The sequence below is a fragment of the Rhipicephalus sanguineus genome, chromosome 6 (genome assembly GCF_013339695.2).
Source record: "Rhipicephalus sanguineus isolate Rsan-2018 chromosome 6, BIME_Rsan_1.4, whole genome shotgun sequence".
Classification (NCBI taxonomy): domain Eukaryota; kingdom Metazoa; phylum Arthropoda; class Arachnida; order Ixodida; family Ixodidae; genus Rhipicephalus; species Rhipicephalus sanguineus.
In genome coordinates this window covers 158,858,539-158,873,206 of record NC_051181.1, presented here as the reverse complement: position 1 = coordinate 158,873,206, position 14,668 = coordinate 158,858,539, and the positions used below count along the sequence as shown (strand labels likewise).

Genomic DNA, 14,668 nt, shown 5'->3' with positions numbered 1-14,668 from the left:
ACGTTTATTTGTACCTACGTATTTGTCTTCTAATAAATTCGTTCTCTCTCTATTTGTACATACACAGGTGTTCTTGCATCCGCATAAGATTGGACATCACAGCTCGCCTGAACTCCTGGTTCAACAGTATAGTCTCGAACTGCAGCCTTAAAAAAAATCGCCGGCTCAGATTTTTCACTTCTTCGAAGTTGCGTTATGGTCTAAAGATACTTCCTTGTTCAATGAAGGAAACACACGCAAATAAAATTGTGATGTTTTATCAATCTGATTCTACCTCAACACTTTAGACCAAGTGTACACAGGTTTATAACGACAGTAAGCTGAGCTAATTGGTACGGATTCATGATAAAAGGAGGTACGCGCGCACACTCGGACACAAGAAGAGGGGGTCTTGATCTCTTCTCTCGAGTCCGTGTCTGCACGCCTGCCTCATCAAAAGCGAAAACTGACCGACGGCGGCTTCAACCCGAGTGATGCAAAAAATCATCACGTGATGACGCTACCACACGACGTCATCGTGACGTGACATAACGTGACGCCACATGATGACGTCGCCACATGACATCGTCGCTTGATGAAAGGTGGGGCGTGCCGATCACGGAGGCAGTGCAAAACCAGGTGAGGTGTAGATAGCTTGCTATGCCTCCGATCTTGGAGATAGTGAAAGACCACGTTAGGTGCAGAAAGCTTTCGGAGGGGGGCAGAGGAGGATCAATACATCGACTGAGAAGAAAAAGAAGAGGAAGGAAGGTCGCTTTCGCCTTCGAGTCGTCCTAGGCGAATGCATAAGAAACCCTGCGAGTTTTGTACTCGTGTGTTCCCCCGGAGTACGTGGGCTAGTGATTAGCGTTTTGCGACGTAAACCTCAACAATTATTATTGTTGCTTCATGATCGGTGACGGCGCGTAAACTCGGCGAGAGTTCGCAATATCGCTGAAACCGACGAGGGCTTGCGCGACTATGTTTCTGTGTTTTTGGAGGCGTTAGAGCATTGTGCAGCGACATACAACCACCTCATTCGCCTCTGAGGTTCCTTGTAAACAAATATTCTTGCGTACTAATTGAAGACGCTCACTCACTTTTGTTTTGGGTAAAAAATAACAGAAATATAAAGAAAATGGAGTGTCGACGAACAAGCGGCCATATCGCGCAGTCCCGAGCTTGAGGTTTTGCCGACACCTTACACGAGCGAACACCGTGAATCCATGGTTGTTATTGCCTTCTGGATTGTCATTAGGCAAAGCTGGGAATGTTCAGTAATTTAGAGAAATATGGCTGGGGTGATGAGTATGGCGTCTGTCCTTTGTGCAGCCAGCGTCTCCTCTATTGCAGCCAGGTAACGACACCATGACATGCGCTGAGCGCGGAAGGACGCGTCGTGTCGGAGGATTTCCCCCCCGGTCTTTATTTTAGCGTAAAGTGAGGCTTTTGCTTCTTTTTAAGCATTAGAGGCCCTCCTCTCTTGTGTACGAAAGGGTGATCCACGCAGAACGTGCCATAAGCGTCAGCCGCGAAACCCGCGTCCATTTAAGACACTACGTCGGCAAAAACACAAAAGAAGTTACGATAATGCAGTATGAAACGCATTAGCATGGCGACGAGTAGCCGTAGTGGAATTCGTGTGTAACACCGGCACTCCTCACCAGCGCTACCCTTTCCCTTCTGTTCACTTGACGTGTGCGGCTGAAATGCGCTTTGTTTAGCTCACCTTTCCTTTGTTTTCTTTTTTTCTACCTGAAGAGGTCGAGAGTTGCATGTGCGGCGATTTGCGGAGCGCACATGTTGTTGCCGGTGCAGTCTCACTTAGACAGATTCGAGAGTACACACTACCAGAGCCGCGCGATGGCGTCACGCTACCCCTCTCCCACATTTGAGACGCGCTGATTTCAACGCACAAAGGAGGTTATTTCGACAGACTGTGGCCCCTCGCTTTTATCCTCTATTAGCACTTCACCTCTCAAAGCCTCATGGCTCATGCTTTATTTTTCCCGGAAAATCCGGCGGATACGGTTTATAAACGTGGGCGAACATTTTCGACCAGCGAGAGCGCACTAGTCTACCGTCCACCGAGCTCTCGGAGCAGCTGACAAGCGCACGGGCATCTGCGAGGAGCACGCCTCTCTTGACTAGCCCAAGGCCCACGAGTCCGCAGATTGGAGAACGAGCCAGAGAACGACACCGCTCGCGCCCGCCATTCTCCGGTAAACGAAATATTCCACGGAATCGTGAAAGCGACAGCAGTTTCACCCAGAGCGTGTGTGTTTGCGCTCTTAATTACAAACACTATGGCTCGCTCCGTCACGTCTCCCTTGACCGAGGTGTATGAATTATTCTGGTCTCACCGAGACCCAAGGACTGCGGGATGGGGTTTCATCGCCGACGCAAAGTTCACCTTCCCGCTGCTCATCGGCTACGTCTACTTCGCCAAGGTGGCGGGGCCCCGCTGGATGAAAGACCGCAAGCCGTTCGACCTCAAGTGGGCGGTGCTGATCTACAACGCGTTGACGGTGATAGCCAACGCCTACTTCGCTATTCGCTTTCTGTCGCTCACTTACGTGGGTGGCAACTACAGCCTGCTCTGCCAAGGAATAAACTACAGCTCACCCAGCGAGAGGGACATGGCCATACTCAACCTGGGCTGGTGGTACAGCTTCGTGAGGATCGGTGACTTCATGGACACGGTGTTCTTTGTGTTGCGCAAGAAGAACTCCCAAATCACGTTCCTGCACGTCATTCATCACTTTCTGGTCGTGCTGAGCGGCTGGTTCTTCCTCAACTTCGGCGGCGACGGGCAGCCCATCTTCGGCCTGTGCGTAAACGCTTTCATCCACGTCATCATGTACTCGTACTACTTCCTCGCAGCCCTGGGGCCTTCGATGCAGAAGTACCTGTGGTGGAAGCGCTACCTCACCGAGCTGCAGATTGTACAGTTCGTTGGCCTCATGCTGCACATGGCCATCACGCTGTTCTACGACTGCGGATACCCCAAGTTCCTCACGATGCTGGCCCTGCCGCAAGGTTGTCTGGGACTGGGACTCTTCATCAACTTCTACATCAAGAGCTACAGGGCGCAGAGGAAGCTCCACGTAAGCGCCGATAAGCTAAAGAAGCACGACTGAGCATCGCGTGGCCGGTGTGTGCCTCAATGAAGAAAAAGAAACTGTGATAGAAAAGTAAGGTGGTAGAAAAAAAAAGGACTTCATAGTGTTAGAATCGCGTATAGAGACTCACGTGTGACAAAGGCTGTGGCTGAATTAAATGAAACGCCGATAATCATTTGCTCCGTCGATATTTTACTTTTAATATGGACAGCGTGCTAAAGGTCGGGTTCCGCAAATTGCAAGATTTGCAAGTGTGCACTGCATGTCAGATGCTGTTTCAGTGGTGCCGCGGCATCATCCTTTTCCCTTTCGCTGCGATAGCAATTATACGGGCCGTCCTATCAAACTATCGGTACTTCGGGTGCCGTCGACGTGATGTTCTATGTGAAGTCGACGTACGATATGATAGCGCCCATCACGCCGTGCAAGAAAAAGCCTGTCATGTCTATCCCCCACTGCTGATGGCTCGATGCGCGCAATTTTTCAACGTTTCTCACGTTGAAAGTGATGTAATCAAGCGCACGCTAGCGGATGGGAGGGGGGAGGGGACGCTTTTTAGCTCGGTAATGGTTACGCATATGACTCGCGTGTACGCCACTCCGCGCGCCTCACACGTTGTAGGCTGTTGAGGTGGAACGCGCCAACAGCGAGCCGAGATAGCTGGTGCCATTTTAGCTGTCTTTCCACAGCTGCCACAGGCGGGGTTAGCTTGACAGACCTGGCCGGCAAGTGGTCCGCCTGAGCGGCTCTTTTCATGCAGTATGTGTCACCATACACCACTTAAACCTTTCCGTGTCTTAGCGCGCGTAATATGAAATTCGGATGGACGCTAGAGGCAGCACAAACGGTTCACTACCCACTGCCGGCGCTGTTCATCACGCCAGTGTTGTGACAGCAAGGTAGACACGTGGGATCTCCCCAGGTTCGCCTTGCGATCGTGGCCATATGCTCCTTCATTTAATCGGTACGCGAATATTTCCGATAATTTATACGACCGATAACACTGCGGACTTTATAGCTATTGTTTTCAATGTTTTGCTTTTCGGGTGACACTTTATTTTTCGCACCCATCTGCCCTCACTTAGCCCGAGTTGATCTCACTTAGTCATGGCATTTCTCCATTAGCGCGGCTAGCTATGTTTTCACCCACATTCACTACAAGGACGCAAATCATCCGATCTCGAGCATTATTTCGTAACTTATCGTTGTGGGCGCGATCGTTCATTGTCACTGAACGTGCACTGTCCAATGTAGCAAGTTTGACGCTTACACGAATGATCTGGTGAAAGCTAAACTGAGTCTGGTGTGTCGTTAGCTTGGCGAGAGTAACCTGCAGAACCTGTCGCAATTTGTCACAGAACCTGGCAAACTGGAGCAATTTTCACGGCGGGTGATGTTGAAGTTATGCTGTACTATTGCAAACGATAAAAAGATTTAGAGAATTGTGCCCTGTTTGTTTAATAAGTCGTGGGGTGGAAATTTTCCACTTCTTATAAAAACAAAAGCACGCTCACTGCTTTTCGTTTACAAGTCTTCGAACGTTCCTGTGTACGCAATTTGTGTTTTTGTGCGGTCTTATAGCCACAAGTAATGATCAATAAAGATTTCACAGGAGAGGATTTGTTCCTTATTTTGTGCATCTTGATTGTAAAATCGGCTACATTAGAATCAAATATACCAATAGAGGTCAAATATAGTTTAACCGCATGTCTATTTCAACGGGCGCAGCGGTGCTCAGGTGCCGACCCGAAAGACGCGGGTTCGATTCCGGTCCGTGTTCTGTGCGATACCAGGGCATGTTAGGCGCTTAGTCACCATAGGCACCTCAGTACACATTTGTCACCGCAAACCAGCGGAAGGGTCCAGTCTTCGGACGACGCTACGCGGTACTTGGTCTGAAAGTTTGTTGGCGAATATCTGCACAAAGGGCTACACGTTCGCCAGACTCTCACTTCGGGGTACTACGAATGCTCGGTGAAGGCACGTCCCGAAGGTGGCGAAAACTCAAAGGCCACACATTGTGCGCAGGTAAGCAATTGAGGCGCAATATACTCACGGTTAGTTCCTTCTTCCCTCGCTGTCTGAAATATGCCCCGACGCCAGCGAAAGACGAGCGATCAAAGAATGTCACGCTGTGTCGACACTTCAGGTGGCTAGCCGGACACTACGCTGAAGCACGCCCTGCGAAAGAAAAAGGGGCGAGTGAGGCTAAAGGTATTCAAAAGACAACTCAACCAAGGTTTTAAGTAAGATAGCGATAAACACAATGATTTACAGAAAAGAAGGATTGACGATGCATGAAAAGCAATTTCTTTTAAGAGGCACTTTGACACCTCACTTCAAAGATACAATTCTGTGTACGCTACGCGCAGAGAACCCAAGGTCTGTGAGATGCGCATGCGCGTTTCGTGGACTACTACGTCCGTACGTTTAAAGCGCGTTTGTAAGTAAGTTGTACATCTGTGGTTCGTTTCAAAACTGCAAGGAAATCGCTGCTGACCGAGGTAGTGACGTTCGTGCGGTTGCCTCGGGTATACGATCATCGCAAAACTAATCACGCTTACTATATGCCGTCGCATTTCTAGACAATGTCTTCTGCAATTAACTAATTCCTGCGGTCCCTTAACCAACGCTAAGAAGACTTAAGGCGAACGCTTTTAGGCATCCATGAAAGTGCATTCGTTGGCACTGTTCCTCAGTTTTTTTTTGTTTGTTTTTTTTAGATCAGGAATTGTGCATGCTGCAATGCACTACGTTAGAACGAATGTGACAAGTCTTGGAACCAAATTGTTACGCATACGCAAAGCAAGTTCACCACTTTTAACCACTTTTAGTTGAAACCACTTTTAAGTTGAACTGCTTTTCTTGAAGACCTCCTGAGGTTTTTCCTTATCGCCTTGGTTTCATGCTTGATTACACGCCATGTTCTCGATGTGCTATGGAGGAACTCCTACACTATATCACGTCACCTGGGGCTGCTCAAGGCATCTCCCCCACCTGACAGACACAGAGATGAGACCAACACACACGCTCTCTTCATGAGAATGACTTACACTTTAAAGCTTTTCTGTTCTGTTCCCAAGCCTGATATGAGCGCGCAGCTCGCGCGCCTCGAGCCACATTCATTCATTCATTCATTCACTTTTTTTGATCGCCTCGGCTTCACGCTTTCGCATAGACGAATGGAGCGCACAGCACCTTCTCGTAAAACCGAATTCAGCTCGTGCCTCGAACCTTAGCTCGCTTGAGAGCTCGCATGACTTTTTGTACCATTCGCGTTGACGCAGACGCAGTTCTTTTTGCAAGGTCGACCGAATAATGAAGCATAAGGCTTCCGCCTTACAGAAAGTGAAGAGAAATACATCACATTGCTCTTAACGACTTAACTGCAAGAGGACGGCTATTTCGCGAAAACGACTCGGGCCGATGCTCCTATTCTCTGCAAGTTTATTCTCTTTCGACTGAGTTGGATACGAGGCCTTCGAACTGACTATACCCAATGCCCTTCAACGGGTAAGCCGTCTGTGTTTCATTCGCTCAAGAGTGTTCCTCATCATCAGCCTGTCTACGCCCACTGCAGGGCAAAGGCCTCTCCCATGTTCCGCCAATCAACCCGGTCCTGTGCTTTCTGCTGCCACGTAATACCTGCAAACTTCTTAATCTCATCTACCCACCTAATTTTCTGTCTCCCCCTCACGCGTTTGCCATCTCTTGGAATCCAGTCAGTTACCCTTAATGACCACCGGTTATCCTGCCGACAGTGTTCCTATGTGCGCCTCAAATTATGTACTTTTCTGCGACATGACTTCGTGCTTTCCGTATTAAGTGTATCTGTGTGAGCTTACTTTATATTCCATTGCATTTTACTTGACCGCTGTTGTGGGATGCCTGCATTTATATCAGCTGTATTCGTGAATTACTTTTTCACTTTTGTTAGCTTTGTTTTTCTCAGCGAACAGTGCTTCTTTCAATGCTCGGTATTCACCAATGTCATGTGAATCGTAGTATTAACACACACACACACACACACACACACACACACACACACACACACACACACACACACACCACACACACACACACACACACACACACACACACACACACACACACACACACACACACACACACACACACACACACACACACACACTCACTCACTCACTCACTCACTCACTCACTCACTCACTCACTCACTCACTCACTCACTCACTCACTCACTCACTCACTCACTCACTCACTCACTCACTCACTCACTCACTCACTCACTCACTCACTCACTCACTCACTCACTCACTCACTCACTCACTCACTCACTCACTCACTCACTCCTCACTCACTCACTCACTCTCGATGTCTGTCGTGCCGGACAAAGCAGCAAAACAAGGAGTTAGGACCCGAACGTCCTTTCACAACCAGGACCACGGAAGTGTGCACAGAGAAATAGCGCAAGAAAACGAAAACGTGTCTTGCGCGCTTCGAATGAACGCTGAACATGGAAGTATTACACCTACGACCACGGCGCCATAAGGGCCAGCAGCGAAGGAAACGAAAGTTTAGACGCTTTATGGGCGTAAGGAGAGCATGTACCTATGTGCACATTTCCGTCAACTGCGCGTTATTTGCCACCCAAAGGTCAAATGCCGACCCAGCAGGCGGCCTACCCCGGCACAGCCGAAACAGCCTGTATCTGCGCCGCACTCCTGCCATAGTCGCCTCGCCAATTTCTGTGTAATAGGCTAGAGTGAGGGCGAGGCAAAACAGTGGGTAGAGATGTGTGCATGCGTGTGCCGTATTCACGCGAACACGTGGATGTTCGCCTCGAATGTTGGGTCCTTCGGAGGAAAAGCGCTTCGTGTCGCAATGTCTGATGGCTTTCTGCTGGCCCCGCGGTGACGAAGGGTTATGGTGCTCTTCTGCTGATCCGAAAGACGCGGGGTCGACACCGGCCGCGGCGGTCGCATTACGATGGAGGCGAAATGCTAGAGGCCCGTATGCTATGTCATGTCAGTGCACGTTAACGACTACTCCAGGTAGTCGAAATTACCCACAGCCCTCCCCAACGGCGTGCCTCATAATCATATCGCGACTTTGGCACGTAAAACGGCGTAAAACCCTTGGAATCATCATAACCGAATTTCCGCTAATCTAGCATAAGTGAAGTTACCAAGTTACCATGGTTAGTCAACACCTCAAGGTCAAGGTGATAAGTGGATGCAACATACGCAGTGGCAGCGAGGGGGAAAAGGCGTCATCTCTCTTGAATCATGCACAATGCGAATATCTGAAGGCTCTCTAATTCTCTACGCCCAGGCGATGAATCTGTCGTTATTAGCGGGAGGGCACGGCGACGGCGCGACTGCGTCCTCTAGCGTTCCAGTCGTAATCGCAAGAAGATTGTTGCCTAAAATCAATCAGCAGAACATGTCACAAACGTCGGACTGACAGTGTTTACTCTAGCGGCGTACTCGTCGCGCCGTTTGTTTATAGAAGCCGTTATCCCAAGAATGCGTATTGTGTTACATTTCATATTGCATTTGCTCCTTGTCGCGGGAGCTTGAGGACTCCAGAACGTATATTGCCTTTGAAGAGCGGCATACATCGTCCTCAACGGCACAAACTCCACGACATGTGTCCCTAAAGACACGCCGGGCCCACATCAAGTGAAGCCTTTCTAGGTCCTGTGGAGTACTCGGTTTTTTTTTTTCTTTTGAAGCTGCCACAGCTGTCGCCGTCGCACTGTGACGTGCCTTTCATACACAGAGCAAGCATGTTTTCCTAGAGAATCCATTCGTTTGTTTGCAGAGTGAATCGAGCCGCTGCGGAGGCTGTGATGGCGCCCCGATGATTGCGTGTCCTCACGTCAGCAAGAAACTCGCGGTGTTTAGTGGATTCCACAGCTTGCTTAGAGTAATGTGGCATTGTGTTCAGACCGCGGGTACAGCTAAAAACACGAATGTACTCGCAATAGCTTGGTAATCCACGCTGATAAGTACACAGGAGTTACTCAAACTAGAAATCAATTTTGTTTGACAGCTAGACAGCACGGAAGGACGCACAAGTTTTGATATCTGATTTTTTTTCTTCTTCACAATCTCTCCTGTTTATGGGAATGGAGTGCAGGAAACTTGCCCGCCGACGACAATGTTCTATGGCTTCTCCACAGTTACTTCCTTTCAAAGGCTTCCACGAAGCCCCTTTTAACCTACAGTTGTTGAGAGACTGTGTAAAATTCTGAGCGTAACAGTTCTATACATACATAGAGGTTTAACAAAGGGGATTTGCGTGTAAATAGCCAGACTCGCCGTAGGCAGATTTCTCGCTCGTTTTTCACAAGTAACCCACACGTTTACTCGTGAAGCGTATATTAGGATTCGTTCAACAGAAGCGAATGCAGGTTGCCCAGGTATTAGAGCTTTCACAAATGAAAATCTCTCTGAAGTCTGGACCTGCCTAACAACCAGACTAATATACCTAAAAATAAACAATATTACGCGCTGACAGCAAACAAGAGAAAACGGAATAATATTGTTATCATCAAAATAACCATTAAGAACAACGACGACGCTGAATAGACGCCTTAAGCTATGTAACGTGGAGCGTGTGGGGTCGAACAAAAATAACAATGCTGCATGTCTAACGATCCATTTGGATTTTATTGCACCTTCTGCCAATGGCTAAAATATAAAACGTATAGACGATGTAGAGATCGCGTGGGCTAAATTTTCAGTAGAGTTTAGCAACATGAGAGTTAGAGCTAGCTGGTACTTCATACTCAACAATACTAAGCGTGAAAACTTTCAAACAAGAGACCCCGCCTGGTGGTCTAGTGGTTATGGCGCTCGACTGCTGACCCGAGGGTCGCGGGATCGAATCCCGGCCGCGGCGGCTGCATTTTCGATGGAGGCGAAAATGTGTGACGCCCGTGTACTTAGCTTTTAGGTGCACGTTATAGAAACCCAAGTGGTCGAAATTTGCGAAGCCTTCCACTACGGCGTCTCTCATAACCATATCGTGGTTTTGGGACGTTAAACCGCAGATATTATTTTCAGACAAGAGACGGCAACTAGTCCGTGTTTATTGCCGTCTCTTGCCTGAAAGTTTTTGCACTTAGAATTGCTAATTATAAGTAGAAAGGCGGTTAGTACTGCCACGCACCATTCTTTTTTATTTTGACGTAATCGGGTTTCACCCACAAACACTTAGCCCCACTCGGCGCAGGCCTCGCCGCAATGTTTGGGAAGCTTCGCGATTGTTCAAGATTTTTTTTTTGTTAAGATTACGCGCAGGACGCGCCTATTATAGTTTGTTCGGGAGCATACTCGAGCACCAGCGATAACGCTGGAATTTTCTATCACTCATCTATAAAAGACGACGCGTTCCGCCTACCATCAGATTACTGACGGCCGACGACTGTGGTCGGCGCGCTATGAGTGTACAGCGTGTATTGCTTGTACTTTGACTTTTCATTTCCTGGGCACAATTTCATCCAATAAAGAGTCTCGTCAGTCCGACTGCCGCCTTCTTCACCGTCGCGACCCCGTGACAGTACAACTCAATTTTCGTGCTCCACACAGAGGTGCCTCTGCGAGTGCGTAACACCGACATGCGCGACACCTCCGCACGATCACTGCAGACCTCCGCGCACGCGAAACTCTCAGCCACAGATCTAGGTCGCAGTCGAAAAGAGCAGGGAGGTAAAATCGGCGACCTTGGTCGTGGAGATAAAGCCGGCGAGAAGTGCCACCTGCGTCGTGGTGCTTGCTTGCGTAGCCAAATTATACCGGCTTAATAGTGCGCTTTGAGAGCGGCTGGCCTACGTAGCTGCAACAAACTTTCTCAAACAATGGCGGATTAAACGCTCGAGGGGTTTCCCGGGAACACGATCACCAGCGACCTGCGTTCGTGGCCTCAACGCGGTATAAACACGTGGCACGCGGTAAACATGGTCCTCCTTTTGGCTATGATGCACCCGCTTCGCGTAATTGTGTGGGCAGTGTGTACCGACGGAAAATTTGGTCACGTGTAGGTATAATTAGAGAAAAAATGAGCGGGGAGGAGGGGTTCAAGTGGCGCTATTCGGGAAAACAGATATTTGTGGGAGCGCGTTGGCCGCAACGTATTATAATGAGATAAAGTCGTCGCTTACATAGTGGTGAAAAATTGGAACACGCAGCTCTGGCCTGCTTTGCATATTTACTATCTTTGTACGTTTATTACGCCACAACGTCATGGACGATATTCACAACAAAACAAGTCTGCGCGAGGCCTCCCACAACGTGAATGAAACAAAACTTAGAAAAGAGAAGCATAAGGGCGGCAAGAGCTAATTTTCCCAGAAACTCGAGAAAGAGAATCGGGAGTTACCTTACACGTCATTACACTTAATGAATGCCGTGTCACGTAACACTTCGTTGAAAAAAGCCAGCGTTGACACATCATGTTTTAACTTTTTTTTGCCATGCGTTACTTAGGTCCAGTGATAGCGGGCAGAGTTCATTAAGGTACCGCACTGAAAGGCTTGTGGTGGACCATCGAAAATAATAAAAGCTAAGAACGCTTTCTTGCCGTTTCACACAAATAAACGTTTATTCCTTTCTTACTAAGCCGAAGTGACAAAGATTGCAGGTAGAAAAATTAAGACCGACTGCAACTTGTGTGCCCCTGTCTGCCATGGTCGACGAGCGTTCTTGATAGCCGGTGTAGCGAGCGTAATAACTGCTCGGCAAATGCCAGCAAAAATCTCCATTTATTGAAAAGGCGTCATGAAAGATAAACTAACGATGACAAAACAAAGACATAACGACCAAGAGAAACGCTGGACACAAGAGCAACTGGCGAGACAGAAGTCGTGCCAATCTTCTCGCGGTCACTCCTTCGTTGTACATTTTTTTTTAATAGTGAAAATGACGAGATGAACCGCCGTAGCTCAGGCCGCAACTGCACAAGCTTGAAACACAAGTTGAATCATGTCAGTGAGATGCTTTGAAATTCACCATCGTGGCAGTTTACGTGGCAGTTGAGCGCTGTCCTTATGTGCCTTCTCGTGTCCGCGTGCCCTTTCGCGCTGCATCAAAACCGTTGAAATAATTAACCAACATGTCCGCATTGCATCCCTTGTCCGCAGTTTACGCGACTTCGCTCTGTCTTCTTTGTTGTTTTTCTTTTAATGGAGTCGCGCTACTAAATGTCTCTACTTACAATTTAGGAAACAAAGGGAATTTTAAGGGCTCGTTTTTCTTTGCTAGACACAACATTAATTAGAACTAACAGACAAGAAAGCCAAGGAAAGTATAGGGAATGTCATTTGTAGTATTTAGAATATAAATGTGAAGAAAGTAAAGTGGACGAAACGATAACTTGCCGCCAACAGGCACCAAACTTGCGACCTTCGAATAACGCGTCCGATGCTCTACCACTGAGCTACGGCGGCCGTCATCCTCCCGTCCACTTTATGGGGTATATATGTGCATTTAAACCTAGGAGTGTTAGTCAGGGCCGCTAGTAGCCATGACGGCCAGTGTGGAACACTCTTTTTCTTCTTGCTGGCGTCACGAAGCACGTGACGCCAGCACGTGACGCCAGCAGCGTTCCTTGGCTTTCTTGCCTGTTAGTTCTAATTAATGTTGTGTCTACTTACAGTTTGTAATTCATTAATTCATCAGTAGTGCTTTCGGGGGACGAGCAGGTTAACGAAATGCTGTGAATGGCGTTATTGTGTATATGTGTATGTGTGAGTATATGTATATGATAAAATATTTCTAAACCTGCCACTTGATCAGTGAACATATAAGAACCACTATAAGAGCACCTACCCATTATCATTTCTTACTTCTCTAACCCGAACAACCTCGTGCAGAGAGAGAGAGAAAAAACTTTATTTTTAAAATCAGTCAATTACGTCAGGCATTGCCCGTCGCCCCTAGCCGTCGGCCGGAATCCCTTGAGACAGGGCAGCAGCAAGGGCTTGACTGATGAGGTCCCGCTGGACGTTGGGGTCTGGGTTGCGGAGCAAGGCCTCCCAGGATTCTAGTGTGTGGGAACCATCGTTCTGACTCGGACAAGAATGAGCTTGTAGTCCAAGCTTCGATAACACTGCAACGACAATATTAGTTTACGACGAAACGCCCTACCCATGCGTTGGACCAACGACGGAGTAGGGAGCATACATACGTATGGCACAGCCACCGTCAGTAAAAAGCAGCTTATAGGAATATAAAAGGATACGAGAGAGGCGGTTCTCAAATGATGTTCAATAAGAAAGAGACGCAATTTTACAGCATAACGCAGAGTTCCGGAGCGAGAACTTCAAGTTGCGCAGCCCTTTGAGGAAACGAACAGATGAGTCCAAGGCGGCTGTTTCGAACGAATCGCAGTATACGCAGCGGAAGCTGACTCTTTACAATGCAACGGAAATTTAAAATCGTGTGCCATTTCCTTTTACACCAGTGTTTGACGCAGAGCTCTTCAAAGCTAACGCCTGTCGGTACATATTTCGCGAAAAGGAAAGCGTTCTTATCGTAAAAATTTCAAACACATATATATTTTCAGACGTATGCTGTACAGAGAAGAATGGGAAAATATTTATGTCTATGCCAGCCTGTTATAGATGGGTGTTCGGCGTTGCCGCTTTTATTATTCCGATTGCAGTGCTTGTGCCATTTTATCAATGTATGTACGTACGATGTAATTTTGCTGTCAGAAATTCTTCCACTTGGCATTTATATCGAATTTCAAGCCTTAAACGTCGACCTTCTTATGTGCCCAAAATACATATCAACAAGAACGCTGTCTAGCTATTAATAGATCGAGACTGCACAACCATGATTTTATTATTACATTGTTGTAGGACCGTGGTCAGTGAGTCACCTGCAGAAAAAGGCGAACATCCTAAAGCGCTATGTAGCGGACTGCGGTTTAGAGAAGCGCTGGTGAAAGAGAGAGAATTAAACTTTATTGAGGGACCAGGCGCGCGTGCTCTTCGCCCAGAGGTGGGTGACTTCCTCATTCCAGGTAGCCATGGCTTGCAGCTGACAAACGAGATTTTACAGCGATGTGTGCTGAACTTTAACGTACCGTACTGTGGACTGAGATTGAGTAAAGATGCGTCCTACATTGGACTTCCATCAATGTAAGTACGTGCACGACTCGTTCATCGAAGCTCTAAAAAAATTGATTGCTACATTCTTGCAGCTGCGTGGAAAGAAATAAGACGTCGATTGAATGTTCCGCCGTGTACAACCATAATCAATATATGCGATTGAATAATTAACTCTATAAAACAAAGAGAAGCGCATTAGTTCAGGTATTCTCTACCTCAATCTCTTCACAGCAAACCATATATAGCTAACCAGGACAGCAAATTAACCCAACGTTAAGCTTGACTCACGAATTAATACAAAGGAGCTTGGCAGGTTGTGGTCAAACAGACGCCCCAACTCGCGACTTGCTGAGCGCTGCGCAAACGAGGTGACGCTGAGACGTGCCGAGTATCGAAAGCGCCAAAGGAGAACTTGTGGCCCGCCACGACACGTGACTCACTCATCTATAGGCTGAATCTGCTTGTT

The 14,668-nt window shown here is 47.8% G+C and overlaps 2 protein-coding genes across 2 annotated transcripts in view; one reads left to right on the top strand and one right to left on the bottom strand.

Annotated features, from left to right (window-relative positions):
- The window catches only part of LOC119396887 (uncharacterized), a 204,282-nt gene that overhangs the window by 38,423 nt on the left and 151,191 nt on the right, over positions 1–14,668 (bottom strand). Inside the window, exon 2 of the mRNA XM_037664246.2 lies at positions 5,158–5,282. The gene's annotated coding sequence lies outside the window, so the exon portion shown is untranslated. The remainder of the gene's footprint in view (positions 1–5,157; positions 5,283–14,668) is intronic.
- Positions 1,920–4,438, top strand: LOC125759052 (elongation of very long chain fatty acids protein AAEL008004-like). Its single transcript, XM_049417270.1, has one exon. The coding sequence runs from the start codon at positions 2,286–2,288 to the stop codon at positions 3,117–3,119; it is 834 nt and encodes a 277-aa protein (XP_049273227.1). The 5' UTR covers positions 1,920–2,285; the 3' UTR covers positions 3,120–4,438.

Excerpts from the sequence above, each read along its gene's own strand:
- LOC125759052 (XM_049417270.1), top strand. The coding sequence starts at position 2,286 with ATGGCTCGCTCCGTCACGTCTCCCTTGACCGAGGTGTATGAATTATTC.